The 22020-nt window shown below is 42.4% G+C and overlaps 1 protein-coding gene across 4 annotated transcripts in view; it reads right to left on the reverse strand.

The window, feature by feature from the left end:
• LOC126981535 (uncharacterized) overlaps positions 1-22020 on the reverse strand; it is a 237726-nt gene that overhangs the window by 139079 nt on the left and 76627 nt on the right. For all 4 annotated transcript variants that reach the window (XR_007733986.1, XM_050832733.1, XM_050832732.1 and 1 more), the window contains one exon: positions 5393-5514. Coding sequence is in view for 3 of the 4 variants with exons in the window: in XM_050832733.1 (XP_050688690.1) it covers positions 5393-5512 (120 nt within the window). In the remaining variant the exon portion in view is untranslated. The remainder of the gene's footprint in view (positions 1-5392; positions 5515-22020) is intronic.

A 22020-nucleotide genomic window follows, 5' to 3' on the forward strand; every position in this document is an offset into this window, starting at 1 on the left:
ACAGCAAGTCGAAAAGGAGAAGAAGGAGGAACTGGAGGAGGAAAATGACATTGAGGACGAAGCAAACACACACACACACACACACACACACACACACACACACACACAAGAAATAAAACAAAAAATGTAAAAAATAAATAAAATAAAATAAGATAGACTGATATATAGATAAATTAAAGGTACAAAAAATAAGAAATAATGGATAAATTAAAAGCAGTTTCCAGGTTCTTTATAAATAACAAAACAAAAGAAGAGTAAAGTTGAAAACAAAACACCAAACCTATCATTAGTTAACCCTTAAATCAGGACAGATAACAACTATCCCTCAGGTAAAAGTAACGAGATTCTCACCCTTACGAACCCCTCTTAAGGACGGACGTGGCTTAACCCTCTCTTCACCCTAACTCCCTAACACTTCCCGCCCTCAACACATCACAGGTATGAAATCACAGGTCGCGAATAGTATGGTAAAAAAAAATCAAAGAAAATAATGAGTTTAAATATGCAAGGCGCGTGTATTGATGTGTTGATTCGGTGGCTGAGTGGGTAGCGTGCAGGTGTGGTGAGCCCGTGGACGTAGGTTCGAGTCTCACCAAAACACGCTGACTCACCCATAAGAGTCACAAACCACGGTAGCCACTCTAAACAAAATTTGCCTGCACCACTGACGGGCTGGGGTTGTCCAAGAGACCCTTCAAGGCAGCCTACTTCGATATAGGCAACACATAAGAAAAAAACACTCCCGCTTTCTCTGTAATGAAGTATGAAAAACGGATGGTAAGCTTAAGACTGAATACTATAACGAAAAGGAAAGAAGAAATGAAAAGGGAAGGAAAATATGCAAACACGAACTGGTCCCACTTGCCTTGTGATGAAGTTAGTGAAGGAGATCATCAGCTTAAGATTGAAAAGCATAACGAAGGGGAGGAGAAAGATGTGCAAACACGAGCTCACCTGACACGACGCACCTGCCCGCAAGAAGCTGTCATTACCTGCATGAATTACCTGACTTAATGAGCGTTTGTGGGAGAGAGAGAGAGAGAGGGAGGGGGAGAGGGAGGGACACACACACACACACACACACACACACACACACACACACACACACAGATCCCCCTTCCCCCCCTCACACACCCCGACCCCCGCCCCCCCCCCCACACACACACACTCAGTCTGAACCATAAACTATCAAATATATCTTCTCGGAACCTCAATAAAGAAAACGAGAAAAAAAAAACATTCCTGGCTGCTAATCACCTAAACTAATGACCTTCAAATTCACAGCCATAAAACGAGGGCAAAAAAAAAAGATAAAAAAGAACTCCAGCTGCTGTATTACAAAGGAAAAAATAAACCATGGCAGCGGGAATTTAACTACTGTACTGATGAGGTTTTAATAGCACTGAGACAGGAGCAAGAAGATGAAGACAAAAAGAAGAGAAAGGAGGAGAAGGAGCAGGGGGTAAAGGAGGAGTAGAGAGACAAGAAGGAGGAAAGAGACGAGGGAGAAGAGTTCGAGGGAGGGGGAGGAATTGTTGTAGAATTAGAAGGAAGGAAAAGGGATTAAGAAAAGAGTACAAATAAAAGGAGGAGGAAAAGGACGAAAAGGATAAGAAAGAAAAGGGAGGGGAGGAATGGGTGCATAATTAGAGGCAAGGAAAAGGGATTAAGATAAGAAAGTACAGAGCAAACATCTAATCGAGGAGATAAAAAGGGGATTACAGGCAACAAATGAAGAATAAAATAAAAGGAAATATATCTAAAAGGAAAAGATGAAAGAAAAAAAAGGAATAATGAGTTACAGTGATTGAAGGACACGAGTGAAAAAGAAACACTGTAAAAAGTAATGTATTTTAGATAATTTTTACATTGCCAAAGGGAGTAACAAAGAGCATAGTACAAGAAACGGGGAAATAACATAAAAGACAAAAAAAAGACGAAAAGAGGAGGAAAAAAGAGGGTTTGAAAAAGACAAGAAGCATGAAATGAAAACGTGATAAAGGAGAGAAAATGAAGTAAAAGGGAAATACGGAGAGAAATACAAAAAAAACAAAACATGAAATACAGAGAAGAAAGACGTGAAATGGGGAAGCAGTGAGTATTTGAAGAAGGAAAAAAGCAAGACAAGAAGCGTGAGAGAAAAACGTGATGATGAGGAAGAAGAAAAAAGAAAAAAATCGTGAGCCAGAACAGAAGAAAAAAATAATCGCGGGAAAAAAATAAAAACCGCTTGAAAATAATAAAAAAAGAAAACTTGAGGAATACGAAAAAAAGAGAATAAAAGTAAATTGATGAAGGAAAATATGAATGACATTTTGCGTCAGGTAATGAAGCACCTCGCCGAAAATAATGACAGGGAAAAAATGAAAAAACCGACGTAAAAAGAAAAAATTAATAACATTTTGAAAATATTGCGTGTGTGAGGAGAGAGAGAGAGAGAGAGAGAGAGAGAATGAAAAGATTGTATCTAAGTGCGTGACTACGTGTGTGTGTGTGTGTGTGTGTGTGTGTGTGTGTGTGTGTGTGTGTGTGTGTGTGTGTGTGTGTGTGTGTGTGTGTGTTCAGATGCCCTTGGAATGGACAGCGACTCATGAAAAGGAAGAATAAGAGAAGAAACAGGAAGAGAGGAGAGTTCGGAGGAGAATGAGAGGTAAGGAAAAAGACACGAGGTGGAAGAAGAGAAGACAGAAAAGAAAGAAAGAGAGAAGAGAGAGCGATGAGAGGTGATGAGAGAGAAAGAAGGAGACAGGGACGGAAAAGAGCTGGCGAGGAAAGGGAGAGAAGAGAAAGAAGGGAGAGAGAAACAGGAATACACGAAAGGGAGGAAAAGAAAGGGATATAGAAAAAAGCATAATAAAAAACATGAGAGGAACAATAGCGTTTTAAATAAGAAAATAGAGAAACGGATTGGTATGAAAAGAAAGAGAAGAACGGAAGATAAAAAAAACGAGAGAAAGAAGAGAAAAAGTGAGATAAGAAGAATGGGTGAAGAGAAAAACAAAGAAGAAAGAAGAGGACGCTTAGCAAGAAAGAAATGAGTAGAGAAAAGTAGAGGAACAGATTGATGTGCATAAAAGAAAAGCGACAGACAAAAAGAAAACAAAAACAAGACGGAAAGAAAGAAAAGAGCAACAGAGATAAAAATGGGAGAAGAGAAAGACAAAGAAGAGAAAAAAAGAGAGCACTTAGCAAGAGAGAAAAGACAGGTAGGAATGAGGGAGAGAGTGAGACAGGTAGCAATAAATGTTTGAGCAGCCCCATCATGAGACGAGGCAAGCAATCAAGATCTTTTTCTCCTCCCCGGGCCACGAAACACGTTCTTTTACGGGGAAATGTCAATCGTGTGTTTTATCCGGGGGGACTAAAAGGTTCTCTCTCTCTCTCTCTCTCTCTCTCTCTCTCTCTCTCTCTCTCTCTCTGGAGGTAAGGATTTTTTGTTTTTGTTTTTTTTGTTGATTTAGCTTATTTTTTTGCCGTTGATGTTGTTGTTGTTGGTGGTGGTGGTGGTGGATGCAGGTAATTATATCTTTTTGGGTTTGTTTGTTTGTTTTTTACTCTGTTTTTAGGTTTTGGTGTGGTCTGTATCCGTCCATTCATAAAAGTGTTGTTGTTTTAGGTGTTGATGTGTGTGGTGCTGTAGTTTTGTTGTTGTTGTTGTTGTTGTTGATGATGATGATGATGATGATGATGAAAAGAACTTCCATAAAAAAAAAAACAGAAGAAAAAAACCCGCATATGAAGAGAAATAAACAATAAATGAGTTAAAGTACTTAAAAAAAAAGAAAAAAATGACTAAAAAAGAAGAAAAAGAGAGAGAACGAGTAACGAAAGAGACGGAAAAGACAGCGAGGAGAAGGAAGAAAGAAAAAATAAAGATTCTAGTAAAACATAAAATAGAGGAGACAGCCGAGTACATGTGGCTGAAAATAGAACAATCAATACACGGCCAGAAACATACATCACACGAGGAGCGAGGAGCGTCCTGACATGCATCCCACGGCACTGCTTCATGACACTCCCCGAAACAACAGCAAAGAATGGTCGTATTGAGAGCCCGATGCGTTTAAAAATACGGACCGTGATGTCTCGCCGTGCCTGGTGGAATGAACGAAGTAACGGAAGGTGGAAGATACGGTGGAAGGGCGAATTTACTTTTTTTCGGACAGGTAAAGGTAGAAAATAATGTCTATCTCCTTATCTCTCTTTCTCTTTCCATCTATAACTATTTCTTCATCACTGTCTATCTGTTTTCCTATCTATCTATGTATCTTTTTTTTAGTATATCATGTGCGAAAAAAAACTCTTCCTTCTCCTCCTCTTCATTGTCTTTTCTGTTTTTTTTTTTTGTGGTTCATAACTTTTTGTTTTTATTTACTCTCATCATGGTAACCTGTTTTTTTCTTTTGCTAAGCGCTCTCTTTTCTTTGTCTTTCCCTTCTCCCATTCTGATCTCTTTTTCACTTTTCTTTCTTTCCGTCTCCTCGTCCTCCTCCTCCTCCTTTTCCTAACCATCCTTCTTTCTATCTAACATTTGTTCTCATTTCCTTAGTTTCCATATTAAAACTCCCCCCCCCCCTCTCCTAGCTTCCTTCCCCCCACCCACACAGCCAGCCAGCCCCGTCCCTTCCTCTCCCCACCCTCGCCTCACACAGACTAACCTTTCTTTCCGTCTCCTCGTCCTCCTCCTCCTCCTCTTCCTAACCATCCTTCTATCTAACCTTTGTACTCATTTCCTTAGTTTCCTTAGTCCCTTAGTTTACTTAGTTTCCTTAGTTTCCTTAGTTCCCTCTCCTAGTTTCCTTCCCCACGCACACAGCCAACCAGTCCCCGTCCCGTCCTCTCCCCACCCTCGCCTCACACAGACTAACTTGTTTACATATAAAACCCGGAACAACAAACATGATTATCCAGTCGCCGGAGATCCTAACGAGACCATATGTTCCGGCGCAAGGGAAGCCACCGCCATGAGGATAATTACTAATACGGCCCCGGACTCGTAATACAATAATAAAGATGGAGGGCGAGGCGGCGGCGGCGGAGGGAGGGAGGGAGGGAAAGGCTCTATATAGGACGGTCCATTATCTTTATCTATGGTGAAGGTTAATACTCTCTCTCTCTCTCTCTCTCTCTCTCTCTCTCATTCAAGAAAACGGTTAATATGTGTCTTTTTTGGGATGTGCGTGTGTGTATGTGTGTGTGTGTGTGTGTGTGTGTGTTTCTCTATATATGCTTTACAATCCCAATAATTCCCTTTCCTTTAGGCATTCAACCCAAAATCAATCCACCAAAACGTAAAAAAACCCACCTGTAATAAAATCTACCTGGCCGGCCTACCTTACCCAGCTCCGGCGCACCTGTGAGACATTGAAGGAGGAAAGGAGGAGACACTTACCTGAAGGAACATCTCCCCGTCGAGCACCTGGTGGTCGTAGGTAATGAGGTCCCTGTGTCTGGTGGGGTGGTGGTGCTGCGGCTCCCCTTCAGTCTTCTCCCCACCACCTCCATGCATCATAACTGGAAAGAGGAGGAAACGATTGTATCAAGACACCTCTCCACCCGAAATTGACCTCTCTTTTGACTACTCTTTACTTTTATATTTTATAGGAGCGGCGAGTAGCGGGCTTTTTTTTGTACTCTTTTTATTGCCCTTGAGCCGAGTCCTCTGATGTAAAAAAAATGGGGAAAAGGGATAAAAAAAGATGAAATTGAAAGTATTAAAACGGCAGCCTTATTGTTTCTTCGCTTTTTGCCCTTGAGCTGCTTCCTTTACTGTAAAAAAGATGAGGAATGCAACTGGAGAGCGGGAGAGGAAAAGGAAATGGCTGCGTACTTGAAAAAGATAAGAAACGAAGATCAGGAAGTCAGAGAGGATAAGCTGCTTCATGCGTCATAACTGGAAAGGGAGGAAAACGTGCCTTGATTTTAGAGAGAAAGAGGAAACATTCTGCGCTCTGAAAGAAGACCACAATTGCAGGCACATAATCATTTTTTTGTTTTCATCATTATTAGTATTACCATTACCGATACTATCAACTTTGCATTGCTACTCATCATCATCATTAGAAGAAGAGTGCGAGGAGGAGGAGGACGAGGAGGAAAAGAAAGAGAATGTGGATAAGTGCTAACAGGCAGGAGGGGGCACTCCGAGTGATTGGGAGGGAGATAGAGGAGGAGGAGGGGGAGAAAGGGAGGGGAAGGAGAAAAAGGAAAGGAGAGGAATTAAGGAAGGGGGTTAAGATTTGAAAGAGAGGAGGAGGAGGAGGTCAGGGTGGTAGGGGGAGCGAGTAAGGAGAGGGGGGAGAGTAGCTGTTACCATGATTGTCTGTTAAAAGCAAAACACGAAGAAACACCGCTCAGCTCAACAAGATTATTCGTCAGAGGAGAGACAGAAAACAACAACTCGGCTTGCATTAAGGAACCATCAAGTCGTCTCTTATCGCCCCGAACCCCATTACGACGACACTGTTGAGAGAGAGAGAGAGAGAGAGAGAGAGAGAGAGAGAGAGAGAGAGAGAGAGAGAGAGAGAGAGAGAGAGAGAGAGAGAGAGAGAGAGAGAGAGAGAGAGAGAGAGAGAGTTCTAAAATCTATACATGACCAACAGGATCACGACAAACAACATGTGATTCGATTCCACTATTGGACCAGAATACATCGACTAATCCGGTTCGCCTTTCTATCTTTTTTTCCTTAAGTTTCTGTCCTCGTGGAGTACAAAATATTATTCCTCCTTGGAGTCACAATGTTTTCGAGGAGACTCACGTACGTTTTTTTCTTCTTTTTTTTTTTGTCATACAGAGGTAAAAGTAAGAGCCAAAATGTATGTTTGATTTTTGCTGCTTGATATAAAAAAAGAAAACAGTAAAGGAAAATAAGAAAAATGAAAATAGAAGAGGAAACAGCGTCCTTGTAACCTACTCACGAACTCACACACACAAACAAACACACAAAAACAAAAACACCTTTCCCTAATACACAAACACCCACCAACACCCACTCCCACACAAACTGCCCCTACACAATCCCCCAACCACTCCCACATCCACAAGACCCCTCCCCCCCCTCCCCCGCCCAAACATAGCTACACCCACCCACACAAACATACCCGCACTTAAAACAACAAAACAAAATAAAGGGAAAATCAAATTGCAGCGGACAGGTAGGAGCGGGGAGTTGTCCTGAGGTGTGGGCGATAAGACTAATGAGAAAGCGATGTCCCGCCACGCACTGCACCTCACCTCACCTCACCTCATCTCACCTCACCTCACCTCGGCCCCACCAATGCCTCCTCCTCCTCCTCCTTGCCCTGAGTTGCGCCCAGACTGATGTGTGAAGCAAAGTGTTGGCGTTTGAAGCGGCGATGGTGAGATTAATCTGCATAAACCATTTTTGTCTTTAATTCAAGGATATCTATTATTGCCAAACCCCCCCAAAAAATTATAAAAAGGTATATGAATAATTATATACGAAAAACCGAGTATGTAAATGAGTAGTTAGATAAATGTAAAACTAATAAACACATGAATTAAGTTATGTATGTTGTATATGTAAGCAAGTAAGAAAAGAAAATAAATAATAAATAAATTTTTGGTAATGGTTATTATACTCTCTCTCTCTCTCTCTCTCTCTCTCTCTCTCTCTCTCTCTCTCTCTCTCTTCTATTTTTTTTTCTTTTCTTTCTCTCTTTTTCAATAGTTGTAGAAAATAACGCTAACTATTAACTAGTATATAAATGAGTAAATGAATAAATAAATACACAATTAATAGGCACATGAATAAAGTAATGAATATATAAGCAAATCAACAAATAAACAAAATAAATAAAATAACAACAAAAAATATGAATCAGAACACTTCCAAACTGCCACAAAACCACAAGAGCTGAACCGCATAATAATAATAACAATAATAATAACAATAATGTCATTTGGTTCTACATAAAAAAGGCAGCATTGTGCGGCCCAACATTAGCACACAATAAGAGAGAAGTGGAGCGATTGTGGACTATGTGGAGCCCAGCGTTAGGCGGCTATTGTATTCCCCGACGATTGTATACGGGCTTGGGCTATTGTATTGTTGTATGTGGTTTGTTTGTGTCTGTGTGTGTGTGTGTGTGTGTGTGTGTGTGTGTGTGTGTGTGTGTGTATGTGTTTATGTGAGGTTTGTGTTTTGTTTGGTGTGTGTGTATTTTGTGTTTCAGTTTATGCTTATGAGTGAGTTTTTTTTTTCTTTTTTGTGTCTTTGTGTATGTGCGTGTTTGTGTGTTTGTGTGCTTAAATATTTACAAAGCTTCATTTTAATTTCCAAAAGTAAGTATTTTGGAGAAGAGATTTTTTTTTTTTCAACGGTGCTCGCTATTTTTTCAACATTTTTCAACATTCAACATTTCAAGATTTTTCAACATTCAACATTTCAAGATTTTTCAACATTAAACATTTTTTCAACGTTGCTCACTATTTTTTTTTTTAACATCCTCGTCTTCCTTATCATCCTTCCTTCCTTTTTCTGTGCTTCGTCCTTTCTTTTATCTCTCCTCTCCTTTCCTCCTTCTCTCCCTCCCTTCATATATACCAGTCATTTTCCTCCATCACACTACAACACACTAACACCATGACGCTATCTCTCTCCCTCTCCCTCTCCCTCTCTCTCTCTCTCTCTCTCTCTCTCTCTCTCTCGGCCAAGGAACCTGTGGGAGTCGTGTTTGCGTGCTCTGCCCAGTTATATTCCAAAGAACTTGCTAATTGGTGGTAATGGACTTCTCTCCCTCCCTCCTCCTCACTCTCTCTCCCTCTCCCCTCTTCTTACTCTCCCCCCCCTCTCCTTACACGCTCCCCCTACCGCCCTGACTTCCTCCTCCTCTCCTCTCTCAAGTCTTAACCCCCTTCCTTCTTCCTCTCCTCTCCTTCTTCTCCTTCCCCTCCCTTTCTCCCCCTCTTCTTCCTGTCCCTCCCAATCACCCTGCCTGTTAGTGCTTCCCATCCTTCCTTCCCCTCATTCTCTTTCTACTCCTCCTCCTCCTCCTCCTCGCACTCTTCTTTTTCCTCCATCCAGACATTTCCTTTGTTTGATTCTTCCTCATTCTTCTCCGTGCGTTCCTTTGTTTGTCTGTCTGTCTGTCTGTCTGTGTCTGGTTTCAACTATCTTTTTCTTGTGCAGTTCACTAATTTTTCTTTTCTCCCCATTTTCATCACCCCATCTGTAACACCCCGCCTTCCCCCTTCAATCACCTTTCAACACCTCACCTTCCCTCTTCTCCCCATCCTCATCACCCAGCTATCTTTATCCCTCCATCCTCAGCACCCCAACTTTCCCCTCCTCATTCTCGCTCCAAAATACAACCTCAGACCCTCCTTAAACCCCTCTAATACACCTCTCTTACATCCCTTGATTCTTAAATGCACTTTTCTTCTTCTCTTAACCCTTCCTTTGACCGCTTTTACTTATCCTCCTCCTCCTTCTTTTGTTCCCTCTTCCTTATCCTCCTCCTCCTTTTGTGCTCATTTCCTTCTCATTCTCCCTTTGTCCCGTTCTCCTTCTCCTTCATTTGCTCCCTTCTCTTTCTCCTTCTCCTTCATTTGTTCCCTTCTCTTTCTCCTTCTCCCTTTGTCCCCTTCTTCCCTCTTCTCCTTTTCTTTTTGTCTCCTTCTTCTCTTCCTCCATTCGTTCCCTCCTCTTTCTCCTTCTCCCTTTGTCCTCCTCTTCCATCTTCTCCTTCTCTCATTGTCCCCTTCTTTTTCTCCTCCTCCATTTGTTACCTCCTCTTTCTCCTTCTCCCTTCATCCTCCTTTTCCTTCTTCTCCTCCCTTTGTCCCCCTTTTCCTTCTCGTTTTCCTTGTCCTCTTTTCTCATACCTCTTCACCTGTATCTTCAGCTGGAAAAGTGTGCCCTCCTTCTTATTCTTTCCTTGGTCTCCTTTTTCTCCTCCTCCTCCCCTTCTCCTGTTCCCCTTTCCCAGACTTTCTCACCTGTATCTTCAGCCAGCCAGGTACACTCTCCTCCTTGTCATTACACGAAGGAGCACCACTGAAGTACACGAGGCATTTCAGCTCAACAAGGTCTCAGCAGTCTGGACCTCAACTTAACAATACCCGCCGATGGTTTCCCCTCAGTTGCAAGTCCCTGTTATTATGGTCAGTCTCAAAGGCTTCCCAGTGCGTATGTTATGTTGCCTTTGATTCTTCTGAGCGTGGCATGTCTGATGTGCTTTTGTGAGTGGGGGTTACGGTGAATGGCAGTGAGTTGTGAACGCATGCGAAAGGGATTAATCAGGTGAGCTGTAATTTGATTGTGCAGCCTTTTGGTCTCGCACTTAATCCTTCTTCAAATCTCTACATCGCCCTTCGCCATGTCTCACTTCCTTCTTTACCTCCTCCTAATAATACTCCCTCATTCTCACGTAATTGACCGCTCTTTCGGCCACCTCTTCTTCGTTGTTTCCATTTTTGTGTGCCCTTGTGCTGTCTCCTTTGCTGTAAAAAAAAATACTATCTCTACCTGTTCCCTTCTCCTCCCCCTCCTTCCCCTTCTCCTCCTCCTCCTTCTCCTCCTATGGGCGGGATCAATGGAGAAACAGCCGTCTCCACACTCCGTCAGAGGGCGTGACCACTCGAGGGTGAAGGGCTCGAGGCGTGGCAATGGACTGCGGCGACACACAAACAAACAGTAAAACACGTTTGTATCTTTAGGCGTGTTTGCCCTCCGCACATACACACACATACGCACACACAAACAAACAGAGCAAAGAAAAATCAATTGTGTGTAATAGCGTATAGCGTAGCCTTTCACCTTACGAATATCTAACGCAAATACGAAACACACACACACACACACACACACACACACACACAAGAACGCAAACACGGATCAAACAGAAACCAAAAGGAGCGGGAACGATTGGAGAGGCCATGGGCATTGATTGGAGGCGGGACAGGTAAAACAAGTGCACAGGTGAGACGGAGAGAAAAGAGAAGGGCGAAGCACGTGGTAGGTGAAGGCATTAGAGGAGGAGGAGGAGGAGGAAAAGGAGCAGGAAAACAGAGGAAGGTAGAAAAATAAGTATAAAGATGAAGAAAAAACACGAAAAGGAGAGAAACAGATACATGAACGGAGGTAGGAAGATGCAGGAATAGAAGAAGTAGGACGAGGAGGAGGAGGAGAAGGAAGAGGAGAAAAGACACGAGAAAAACAAACAGGCAGAGGACGTTCGGATGACAAGTAAAGGAGGATAAGAATAAAAATGAAAGAAAAAGAGATATACAGATAAAGAGGTAGCTAAAAGTAGAATCAGGTAGGAGAAAGGAAGGAAGGAGGTAGAGTTGGTATAAGGGAAGGGAAGGAGAGGAAGGGGATGCCTGGGGGGGAGGGTTAAGGGGGTCAGGTGAGGACAGGTGGGCGAGGTAGCAAGTCCGGCAAAGGTACTGAATAAATCACGGCGGGAACCTTAGAGTCCGCTGAATGACGAGGTGGAAAGGCGCGCGGGTGACTTAGAGGGCTCGGCTGTGCACCTCGCCTCAGTTTTTTTAATTTTTTTTTTTTTTAACAACAAAGGAGACAGCTCAAGGGCACAACAAAAGGAAACAATAATAAAAAAAAGCCCGTGTTTGTTTGAATGTGAATGTCCTTCCTTTAGTATTGCAACCTTTCTGTTTTCCTTCACACTTTAACTCCATCGCTCCATTGTCCTCTCTGTTCGCCTCTTGTTCGTTCTTTCTGCTTTTTCATTCGGAGTAGCGTCTGTCGGTCTTTCGTTGTTGTTGTTGTTGTTGTTGTTGTTGTTGTTGTTGTTGTTGGTTTTGCCTTTGATCTGCCTCCCTTGACGTAAAAAAATAATAAACCGCGCATAAACAAACCGAGTTCTGTCTTTTCCTTATAAAATCTCAGTATCACCTTTTCTATTCTTACCTACACCTCGCGTTAGTGTTTTCTGTTCGATTTGGCTTACCTCTGTGTTTACCTGTCTGTCTGTCGGGTGCCACTTTTTTATCTATTCATCTCACATCTATCTTTTATCTGTTGGGGTGTCTGATAGTTTGTCTGTTCACGTGTCTGTCTCTCTATCTATCTTTCTTGGTGTCTAATTATCTGTTACTCCATATATCTGACTATCTATCTATCTACCTGTCTGTCTATCAATATTTTGCCTGTATGGTGGTGGCGGTGGTGGACGGTCAGGTATCATAAATCAATCACAAATAAACTCTAATAAATGGTATACGAGCGCTGAGTGAGTGAGTGAGTGAGTGAGTGAGTGAGTGAGGGAGGGAATGAGTGAGTGAGTGAGTGAGTGAGTGAGTGAGGGATAAAGGGATAGATGGATGGATGGATGGATGGAGGGAGGGAGGGAGGGAGGGAGTAACTGCAAGAATGAGAGAGTAAATGAGTGAGTGAGTGAGTGAGTGAGGCAATCAAATTGGTAGATAGTAAAAAGGCAACGTTATTTCTACCTTGCTTACGTAACTTTCTCTCTCTCTCTCTCTCTCTCTCTCTCTCTCTCTCTCTCTCTCTCTCTCTCTCTCTCTCTCTCTCTCTCTCTCGCACTATGCCCGCTATTAACACCGAATACAGGTAAGATAAGGGAAGGAAAAAGAGAAAGGGTGAGTATTTCCAAGGCGCCCGTCTGTCTGGAAGGATTGATCGCTCCTACGCAGGTGAGGAAAGAGAGGACAGGGCGGCCAGGTAAGGGCAGGTGAGGGGAAGAGAAGGGAAGGTTAGGTGAAGGGAGAGGAAAGTGGAGGGAAGAGAGAGAGATGGAGAGCAGTGGAAGACGTAAGGTTGTAACAGATAGGTTAAGATAGATAGATAGATAGATAGATAGACAAATAGAGATGGAGATGAAAAATTAAACGAAAATAAACCAATCATATCAGCAAAGAAGTATATAAATAAACACCCACGTATACTCACACATAAATGAAGAATGAATACTAAACGATATGAATAAGTGAATAGAGCAATGAAAGCAATCAGCAGGTACGTATCACTTCATTCATAAATTCTTCAAGTACAACCTTTACTACACTCTCATTCAGATTTCAGACGGGCATTTCCTTTCATTTATTTTCTCATGAAGATTCGAAGTAGGGGAGGAAAGGAGGAGGAGGAGGAGGAGGAGGAGGAGAAGGAAGATAAGGAGAACAACAACAAAAAGAATAGGAAGAGGAATACAATGAAACAAAAAACGAAAAACGAAAGAAAGGGAAAGGAGAAGCAGAAGAGTAAACAAAGAAAGCAAGTAATACACAAAACTTAAGCAAATTGTCAAGTGTGTGGTCATGGGCTAGTCCGGGTCTAATAATTGGGGCAGGACAGGTGAAGGCAAGGAAAGGTAAAGGTGAATCAAGAAGGAAAGGTAAATATAATGATCCAGGAGGAGGAGGAGGAGGAGGAGGAGGAGGAGGAGGAGGAGGAAAGGTGTATTTATAATGAAAGTTAATTTAGCTGAGTAGAGCGTTGGCGGAAGTTTGAAAATTGGGATCAAAATAGTGAGTTTGAGCGAGGAGGGAAGCGTGAATAGAAGGGAATGGCTCAAGACACACTAATTTTGCTTGGAATGAATACGTGTGTTTGTGTGTGTGTGTGTATGTATTTATGTTTGTGTTTGCTTGTGTGTTTGATTGGGTGTGTGTGGTTGTGTTCATTTACGTTTATGTGTTAGTGTGTTTGTGTTTGTTTCTTTGTGTGTGTGTGTGTGTGTGTGTGTGTGTGTGTGTGTGTGTGTGTGTGTGTTTGTGCGTGTGGCCTTACATTATTTTAACCTCTCTATTTTCTTTCACACTTTAACTCCACCGCCAGTAAGCAAACCAAATTTTTCCTTGCCCTCATAAAATCTCAATATTTTCTTCTCTATTCCTACATAAACTACTCATTTCCCTCCCCCTCACACCACTATTATGCTTTCTTTTTACGAACAAACTCCTTTCTTACTACAAAAGCACAACACATACATCGCCTCTGGGTCTCCTTGCATACGAAACAAAACAACAGAAGAAACACTGAATAGCATACGTTTCGTTCTGTAAAGGAGAGACGAAGGAAGAAACAGAAAGCCGTTGTCGAGGGAGAGTGAGAAAGAAATGAAAACTAAAGGCGAGGGAAAATGGAAAGAAAGAAAAAGAAAGAGAGAGGAGACGAGATGAAATAAGAGAGAGAGGGACGATTGTGGGTCCAACATTGCACATTCGATAAGGCTTTCATAGAGGTTGTGCTAGTATTTACATTGGCAGTTCCATGAGCCTAGTGACAGTTCGACAAGTCTTCTGCACCATGAGGATAAAAAAAAACTACACTCGCGTCTGTAGAGTTATGTGGCGGGGGAATCGTCACGCTATTACCTCATGCGTTGTCTCTCCTCCCTTGTTTACCTGTGTCCCTTACCTGCCTCCCCTACCTGGACATCCCTACCTCACCTCCCCCTTCCTCCTGGTCTTATTTCCCCTCCGCACTTACTTCCTTCTCCCTGTATCTCTCCTCTATTTTTTTTCTCTACTCATTTCGTAATTTCCTTCGCCCATTTTTTCTCCTACTCCTCTTTTTTTCCTTTTCCTTCTGTCTTCATTCCTACCTGTACAGCCTTCCTAGCTTTGTTTTCTTCTTTTCTTCTTTCCGATTTCTTCCCTCCTTTTTTTTATCAACCTCGTCACTCCCCTTTTCTTTTCCTTTTTTTCTCCTCTTTTCCTCTTTGTCTCCTCCTCCCGTCATACCTTCGTACCTATCTAACGTAACTAGCTGTCTCCTTCCCTTCCTCCCTTTCTTCCATCCCTTCAGTTTTATTTTCAGTCTCTTTCTGTTTCCTCGCCTCGCATCTCTCACTCCCTTTCTCCATATCTCTTTCCTCTTGGTTTCCGTCTGACATTCCTTCCGTCCACACACTCCCCTGCAATATTGGACCGTCAATCGTCCCTCTCTCTCTTATTTCATCTCGTCTCCTCTCTCTTTCTTTCTCTTTCTTTCCATCTTCCAACACCTTTAGTTTTCATTTCTTTTTCACTCTCTCTCTCGACAACGGCATTCTGTTTCTTCCTTCGTCTCTCCATTACAGAACGAAAGGTATGCGCTTCACTGTTTTCTTTTGTTAGTTTGTTATGTTCAGTCTTTGCTTATGGGGAGCAGCGACAATGCGAGTTTTTTTATGATTTTTTTTTTTTTAGCTCTTTCCTACGCTGTAAAAAATATCTGCAATTCAATAATGACATTCTGTGGATATTTTCTTCTACTTGGAGGAATAAATATCTCTTTGACTCATTCATCTTGCATTCCAACGATAAATTTAAGCTTTTCAACTCATCCTCCATCTAGCACGTTTAAGCCTCCGTCTCTTTACATGTACGTTCGAATCGCCCTCTAATTCCCCTACCAACCCTTTTTTTCTACTTTAACTCGAACGCATTTCCCATTCTTTCCCTTCTTATTAGCTACGCTCCGCCTTTGTTGTTTTATTTAGCCAATTTCTTATGTTTTCCCTAAGTATTCAACATCCGCGATTCCCTAAAGAAACTGTTTACATGTTTTTCTCTACAGGAAGGTGTAGATATCTGTTTTACTCGCATATCTTTCATTCCTAACGATAGATCTAAGTATTCCAACCCATCCTTATAACAAACTCGACCTCCATCATTTTCTATACGACCGCAGCGCCATCTACTTCTCATACAAATCCCTTCCTCTACTTTTAACTCCTACGCATTTCCCATTCTTCCGTTTCTTATTAGTTACGCTAGGCCTCACCTTCCTCTCCCTCCCCCTCAGCTGTTACCATGTGAAGGGGAAGCAGGGGAGCAGCAGGGGGGAGTTGTGGCTTAGGTGGGCGTGGCGGAAGGGAGTACGGAGGAAGGGGGTAGGCAGGAAGGGTTTGGGAAGGAAATGGTGAGGATGGGAATACTAAGGTGGTGATGATGATGATGTTTGTTTTGTGGTCCTGTAACGGAGTAGTGGTGGTGATGTTTTGGTTGTGGTGGTGGTGGTGGTGGTGGAAATACAGCGATCAAGCCTTAGAGGTGGTGATGATGGTGATGGTGATGATGGTGATGATGATGATGATGATAATGATGACAATTATGATGTAGTTAGTGCTGGTGGAAAAAAAAATACTGGTTATAGTGGTGATGATGGTGGTATTAGTGATGGTGGTAGTTGTACTGGTGATGATGATGGTGATGGCGATTGTGATGAAGCTTGCATTGGTGGAAATAGAGTACTTTTGGTGGGAATGGTGGTGGTGGTGGTGGTGGTGGTTACTGGTTGGATACAGGCGGTCGATGGGTAATAATGGGGTGGTGTCAGAACGCGGAGACACGCCGACCCAAACGTGTTTTTAACTCGTCCTGGATGTCTGTCTGTGGTGGAGGTGGTGGAAATTACAGGTAGAGAAAGAGATAAAGAGGGAAATGGAGTCACGATATGAAAAGTAGATGCAGTAGTAGAAGAAGTAGTAGTAGTAGTTGCTGTTGATGTTGTAATAGTAGTAGTTATTGTTTTCATTGTGGTTGTAGTAAAAGGTAGTAGTAGTAGTAGCAGTAGTAGTAGTGGTGGTAGTATTAGTAGTAGCAGTAGTAGCAGAGGGGGAGGGCAGCCTTGTTAGCGGAGGTAGTAGTTCTGATGACGAAAAAGATAAAGAGTTAATTGCGAATAATAATTTTATACTGGCGGGCAGAGACAGATGGGGGTGATTATTGTTGCTGCTGTTGTTGTTGTTGTTGTTGCTGTTGTTGTTGCTAGTATAAGAACAAAGAATAACGAATATGACTTTTTCTTTCTCCGGTGACTGACAGAGGTAGAAGGGAGGCAGGAACAGCTTGGTGGTGGTGGTGGTGGTGGTGGTGGTGAGGGTAGTGGTGGTGGTGGTGATGGTGGTAGTGGGGGGGTGATGGTGGTGATGATTGTGGTGGTGATGGTGGTGGTGGTGAGGGAGAAAACCACCGCATAAGTATTTAAGTGACCCAACAATCTCACACTGAAAATTTAACCCCCTTGACCTCAAACCACTTCCACGTGACCTCAAACTAAGTCAGTATCACGTGATAACACCCAAACGTGACATGAACTCGTATCACTGCACCCATCTTTGACCTTGTAGAAGTCATGTGACCCAATGTGATCTGAATGAACCTTTTCGAGTCTGTTCTTAACACTAAGCAAACCTAAGACCACTAAACCTAGAGAATCCAATCCTATACATTATGGTGTCACAAAACTACCCATCCATTCAAGAATACTCAACTCTGTAATATGATTTCAGAAACTCAATGTTGTCTACCCTATGTTCAACTTTATAGCTCATATTCTCAAAACTATTAGGACTTACACATCTAGTTTTGATTAGTATTTCTTAGACGTTGTGAGTGTTCCCATGAATAGAGTTATGAGCCTGGTGATAGTTTGAATAGTCTTCTGCACCATGAATATGAAAAAATAGCTTGTGCAAATCCGACTAAACCTTCTTTGCGGCCTTTGGAATTACAGGTTGAGTCGAAAGCGTCGGATAATGCGGCTCTATATGAAATGAGGACACAAATTTAATCTCTTCCAACTTATATTCAACTCTATATAAAATGACGTCAGAAATTCAACCTTATCCAACATATATTCAACTCTAGTATATGACACCATCAACCTCATTGCCACACATAACCTGAGAGCGAGAAAGATATATTACAAGGCACTCTTATATAACCTTAAATCGATCTCAGGTGACCTCTTTGACCTCGAGGTGAAGGTAAGCTTTATATGTCATGCTCATCTCCTCTAACACCTGGATTAATGACGCAGGTAGATCCATATCTCCTCTTTTTTTTCTCTTTTTCTTTTCTTATCTCTTCTTTGCTTGCCTAGTTCTTTTCTTCTTTCCTCCTCTTTTGTTTTCTCTTTCCACAGTCGCATGTCTCCCACTAACAACAACAACAACAACAACAACAACAACAACAACAACAACAACACCATCACCAGCAGTAACAACAATAACAACAACGAAAACAACACCTAAACCACCATCACCATCACCACTACCACCACCAACAACACCCTCACCTGCACCACCACCACCACCAACAACAACAACAACAACAACAACAACAAGAGCCCACCAGGTATAGTTTCCCTTATCACACCTCCCAGACACACCTGCATAAGTCACCTGCGAATCACCTTTAATGAACACCTGCGCGCCCACAAACAGTCCCTCGAATCTGAATCGGTGCAAATTTCCTCCCCGATCCCGTTGTTTTCGATTCCCGACCCAAAGTCTACAAAGCAAATCCGGTCTTGTGTGTTTCAGCTGCCATATAAATTCGGATTCAAGTGGCCGCGAACCGTTTCCCCATCTCTCGTTTTTCTTTCTTCTCTCTCCTCCTCCTCCTCCTCCTCCTCCTCTGCTGCCCCTTCCGATCCTGTCCTAACCTATTTCGCCTGCAGTTCTTCCTTCTTTTCATCCTCCCATCTTCACTCCTCGTCTTCATTTTCCTCCTATCTTCTCTTCTCCATTTTCCTCCTCTCCTACCTCTCCCGACCCAGTCCTACCCTGGCTATTCTATCTTCAGTCCTTCCTTTTATCCTTCTATCTTCATTCTCTGTCCTCCTTTCCCTCTCCTTTGTTTTCTTTCCACTATCATTACCTTCCTCCTCCTCTGCCATCCTATCCTTTCTTCCTTTCCTCTCTTCCTTTATATCCTTTCACTTCCTTTTCACCTTCTGCTCATGTAAATTTCGTCCTGTTCATCCTACTCTCATTCCTGCTTCACTCTCTTTCCTCTCTTTTCCCTTTTCCGTCTATCTCTCTCTTTGTTCTTTCCTCCTCTTTTTCTCTCACTTCTCTCTCTCTCGTTAACAGGTCAGAGCTATTAACCTATTCGCTCGTGCTCAGTTTCCTCAAATTCAAGTAGTTTCCTGTGAGTATAAATAAACTGAGATTATACATATATGTGCTATTCAAACCCTTTTCCTTTTCCCCGTTTATATTTCAGAGGAGGTGAAATGAAAGGGTTTGAGATGTTCAGAAGAAGGAAAATAAGTAGAGAGGAAGGAGGGATTATTATAGAGTAAAAGGAAAGGAGCAGAGGAAAGAAAAATAAACTTAGAAAGGGTAAGAGAGAGAAAGGATAAAAGAGGAAGGATAAAAATGTATAAAAAGAAGGGAAACCAGAGAAACGAAAAAGGAAAGATGAAGAGAGAAAGAAAACAGCAGACAGAGAGGAGAGGAAAAGGAAAGGATAGAGGAAAGAAAAATAAACTTGGGAAGGGTAAGAGAGAAAGGCTAAGAGAGGAAGGAAAAAGATGTATAAAACGAAGGGAAATCAGAGAAACGAAAAGGGAAAGATGAAGAGAAAAAGAAAAAGCAGAGAAAGAGAGGAGGAATATTTAGTTACGATTAAAAGAGGGATTGAAGGAAAGGAAAAAGGCAGGAAGGGGAGATTAATGGAACGAAAAAGAGAATAAGAGACAGAGGAAAGGAGGGAGAGAGGGAGGGAGGAAGGGAGGAAGGGAACATTAAGGACGGATAGAGGTTATCACTGCTCCACTTCCTCCCTCTAATGACTGACCAAGTTGAGTCTATTCCAGAAATGGTTAAAGAAAGTTTGGTGATTTTCTTTTACTCTTCATTTATTTTTATTCTTACGGAGGACTCATTGTAGCCGACCAATAAGACTTCCATACAAACTTTCGGATTGATTGTTATACTTGAGATGGATGGGGTTTTTTCCTATTGTTATTTTTCTTTTGTTATACTTCTACGTTATACTTCTTAATCATGCTTTTTTTTTGACAGCTTTTAATCCGTGTTGATAATATATTTTTTTTACAACAGAGGAGTCAGTTCAAGGGCATAAAAAAGGAAAACAAATATAAAATAAAAGCCCGCTACTCACTCCTCCTAAAATTATGTATGTAGTTATGTATCTAATCTCCTAAACAATATTTCAGAGGGTTTATCTTCCTTTATATGGATATTTTTATTCTGTTGCCACTTGTTAACTTACACTTCCTTTCTCATTAAACATATTCGACTCGGTAGCTTTAATCAATGTTCATAATTATGGGGTTGTGTGTATGGTTGTGGGTGGGGTGGGAAAATAATATCAGATGGAATTTCTTTGTCAAGCGGAGGCAGTGAATGGGGTTCGATTCTCCTTCCCACCTAACAACTAAGCTCACTCTTCCAAGGCTAGAAGCTCCAACCCCACTCGGCCTTCACGCCCTTACTTCCTTTTTTCAATATACAAATTCGTTTATTCCACGCAAAGAGTTAATTACGATAAAAATAAAAAGAAAGGTTTGTGAAATTCGCGACATTAGTTTTATTTTGGGAGGAAGAGAAAAGCAATAAGGAAGATATTTATGAATGGGAGAGAAAAATATAAAGTGTGGGTTTGTGTGACAATGAGGCACTTTGGCGTTTCAGTTTAATTAGATAATGATGAAATAAAAAAACACCCACAGAGTTACCTCCCTCCTCCTCCCCCCCCTCCCCCCCTCCCACTAATGCTTCATCATGTTAGAACGAAACTTTGACCATCGCTGAAGTTTTGACATTTAGAGACTTTGTGTGATTAGCTTTGCAACTTTAGATGAAAAATAATAGTATAAAAATGATATAACGAAAGAAATAATTCCTCCATATCTTTTTATCTTTTATCTGCTCTCTCTCTCTCTCTCTCTCTCTCTCTCTCTCTCTCTCTCTCTCTCTCTCTCTCTCTCTCTCTCTCTCTCTCTCTCTCTCTCTCTCTCTCTCTCTCTCTCTCTCTCTCTCTCTCTCTCTCTCTCTGCCGATACCAGACTAATGGGGATTTAATGACTCGTGAGTGCTACCTCCTCCTCCTCCTCCTCCTCCTCCTCCTCCTCCTCCTCCTCCTCCCCCTCCTCCTCCTCCTCCTTCTTCCCCCATTACCACATCCTCAATCTTCCTCCCACGCCTCCTCTCCCCACCCCACCCTCCTCTCCCTGTATTTCCCCTCCATCTCCTTTCCCTCTCATCTGTTTCTTCCCTTACCTTTCCCTCCCCATTATATTCCCTCCCTTTTTACCTTCCTCATTATCTTCCTCTTTAACTATCTATCTCTTATCCCTTAATTATTTTCCCTATCTCTCTGTTCCTCATTTGGTTTTTATTCCTTCATTTCCTCATCGCTTCTTAACCTTCCAGTCCATTTCTCTTCCATCACTTCTTCGCTCTCTCATCCATTCTTTCCTTCCATTTCATTACCCCTTCTTAAATTATATTCTCAAACTTCCTTTCCCATTAACTTCGCCCTCAAATTTTATTCATTTTCCTTCAACTTCATCCTAACCCGATATCACTTTCAATGCTGTATCCTTTCCTCCTCCTTCTCCATCCTCATTTTCTCTCTCTTTTCATCTCCTTATCCCTTTCATATTTCATCCAGGAGTCCATCTATCAAACCCCTTCATTCACACTTCCTTTTTCTTCCTCATGTCTAACTGCCTCCTTTCCCTTTCCTTTCTTTCCCTTCTCACAAGCTCTCTTATCCTATCCATCACATCAACTCTCCCTTTCCTTTCCTAACTTCTCCCCCCTCTCACACACTTCACCATCCTCTCCTCCACTTCCTCACCATGCTCTCCCTCACCACCCTTTCCTTCACTCTCTCCCACGCAAGCCATCACCCCTCCCTCGCCCTCCCTTTTCGCATGACACCCCAGCACCATCCCCCTATTTACTCCACTCTCCATTTACTACTTCAATATCAGCCACTCCCCTTCCTCCCTCCCCTCTCTCTGCTTCCCTCCCACTCATTTCAACCCCCCCCCACCTCTCCCTACTTGCATCCCCCACCACCAACCCACTCTCACACCGATATCAACCCACTCCCCTTCCTCCCTCCCCGCTCTCTGTTTCCCTCCTACTCATTTCGACCGCCCGACTGACCCCTTCCCCCTCCCACTCCCACTCCACTATCAGCCCACTCCCCTTACTCCCTCCCCTCTCCCTGCCTCCCTCCCGCTCATATCGTGTCTGCGCATAAATGTTAAATGAATGTTTGTGTTGTGCGTCCATTAATTCCTCTCATTACTGG

Source organism: Eriocheir sinensis, chromosome 48, assembly GCF_024679095.1.
Source record: "Eriocheir sinensis breed Jianghai 21 chromosome 48, ASM2467909v1, whole genome shotgun sequence".
In the NCBI taxonomy this organism is placed as follows: Eukaryota; Metazoa; Arthropoda; class Malacostraca; order Decapoda; family Varunidae; genus Eriocheir; species Eriocheir sinensis.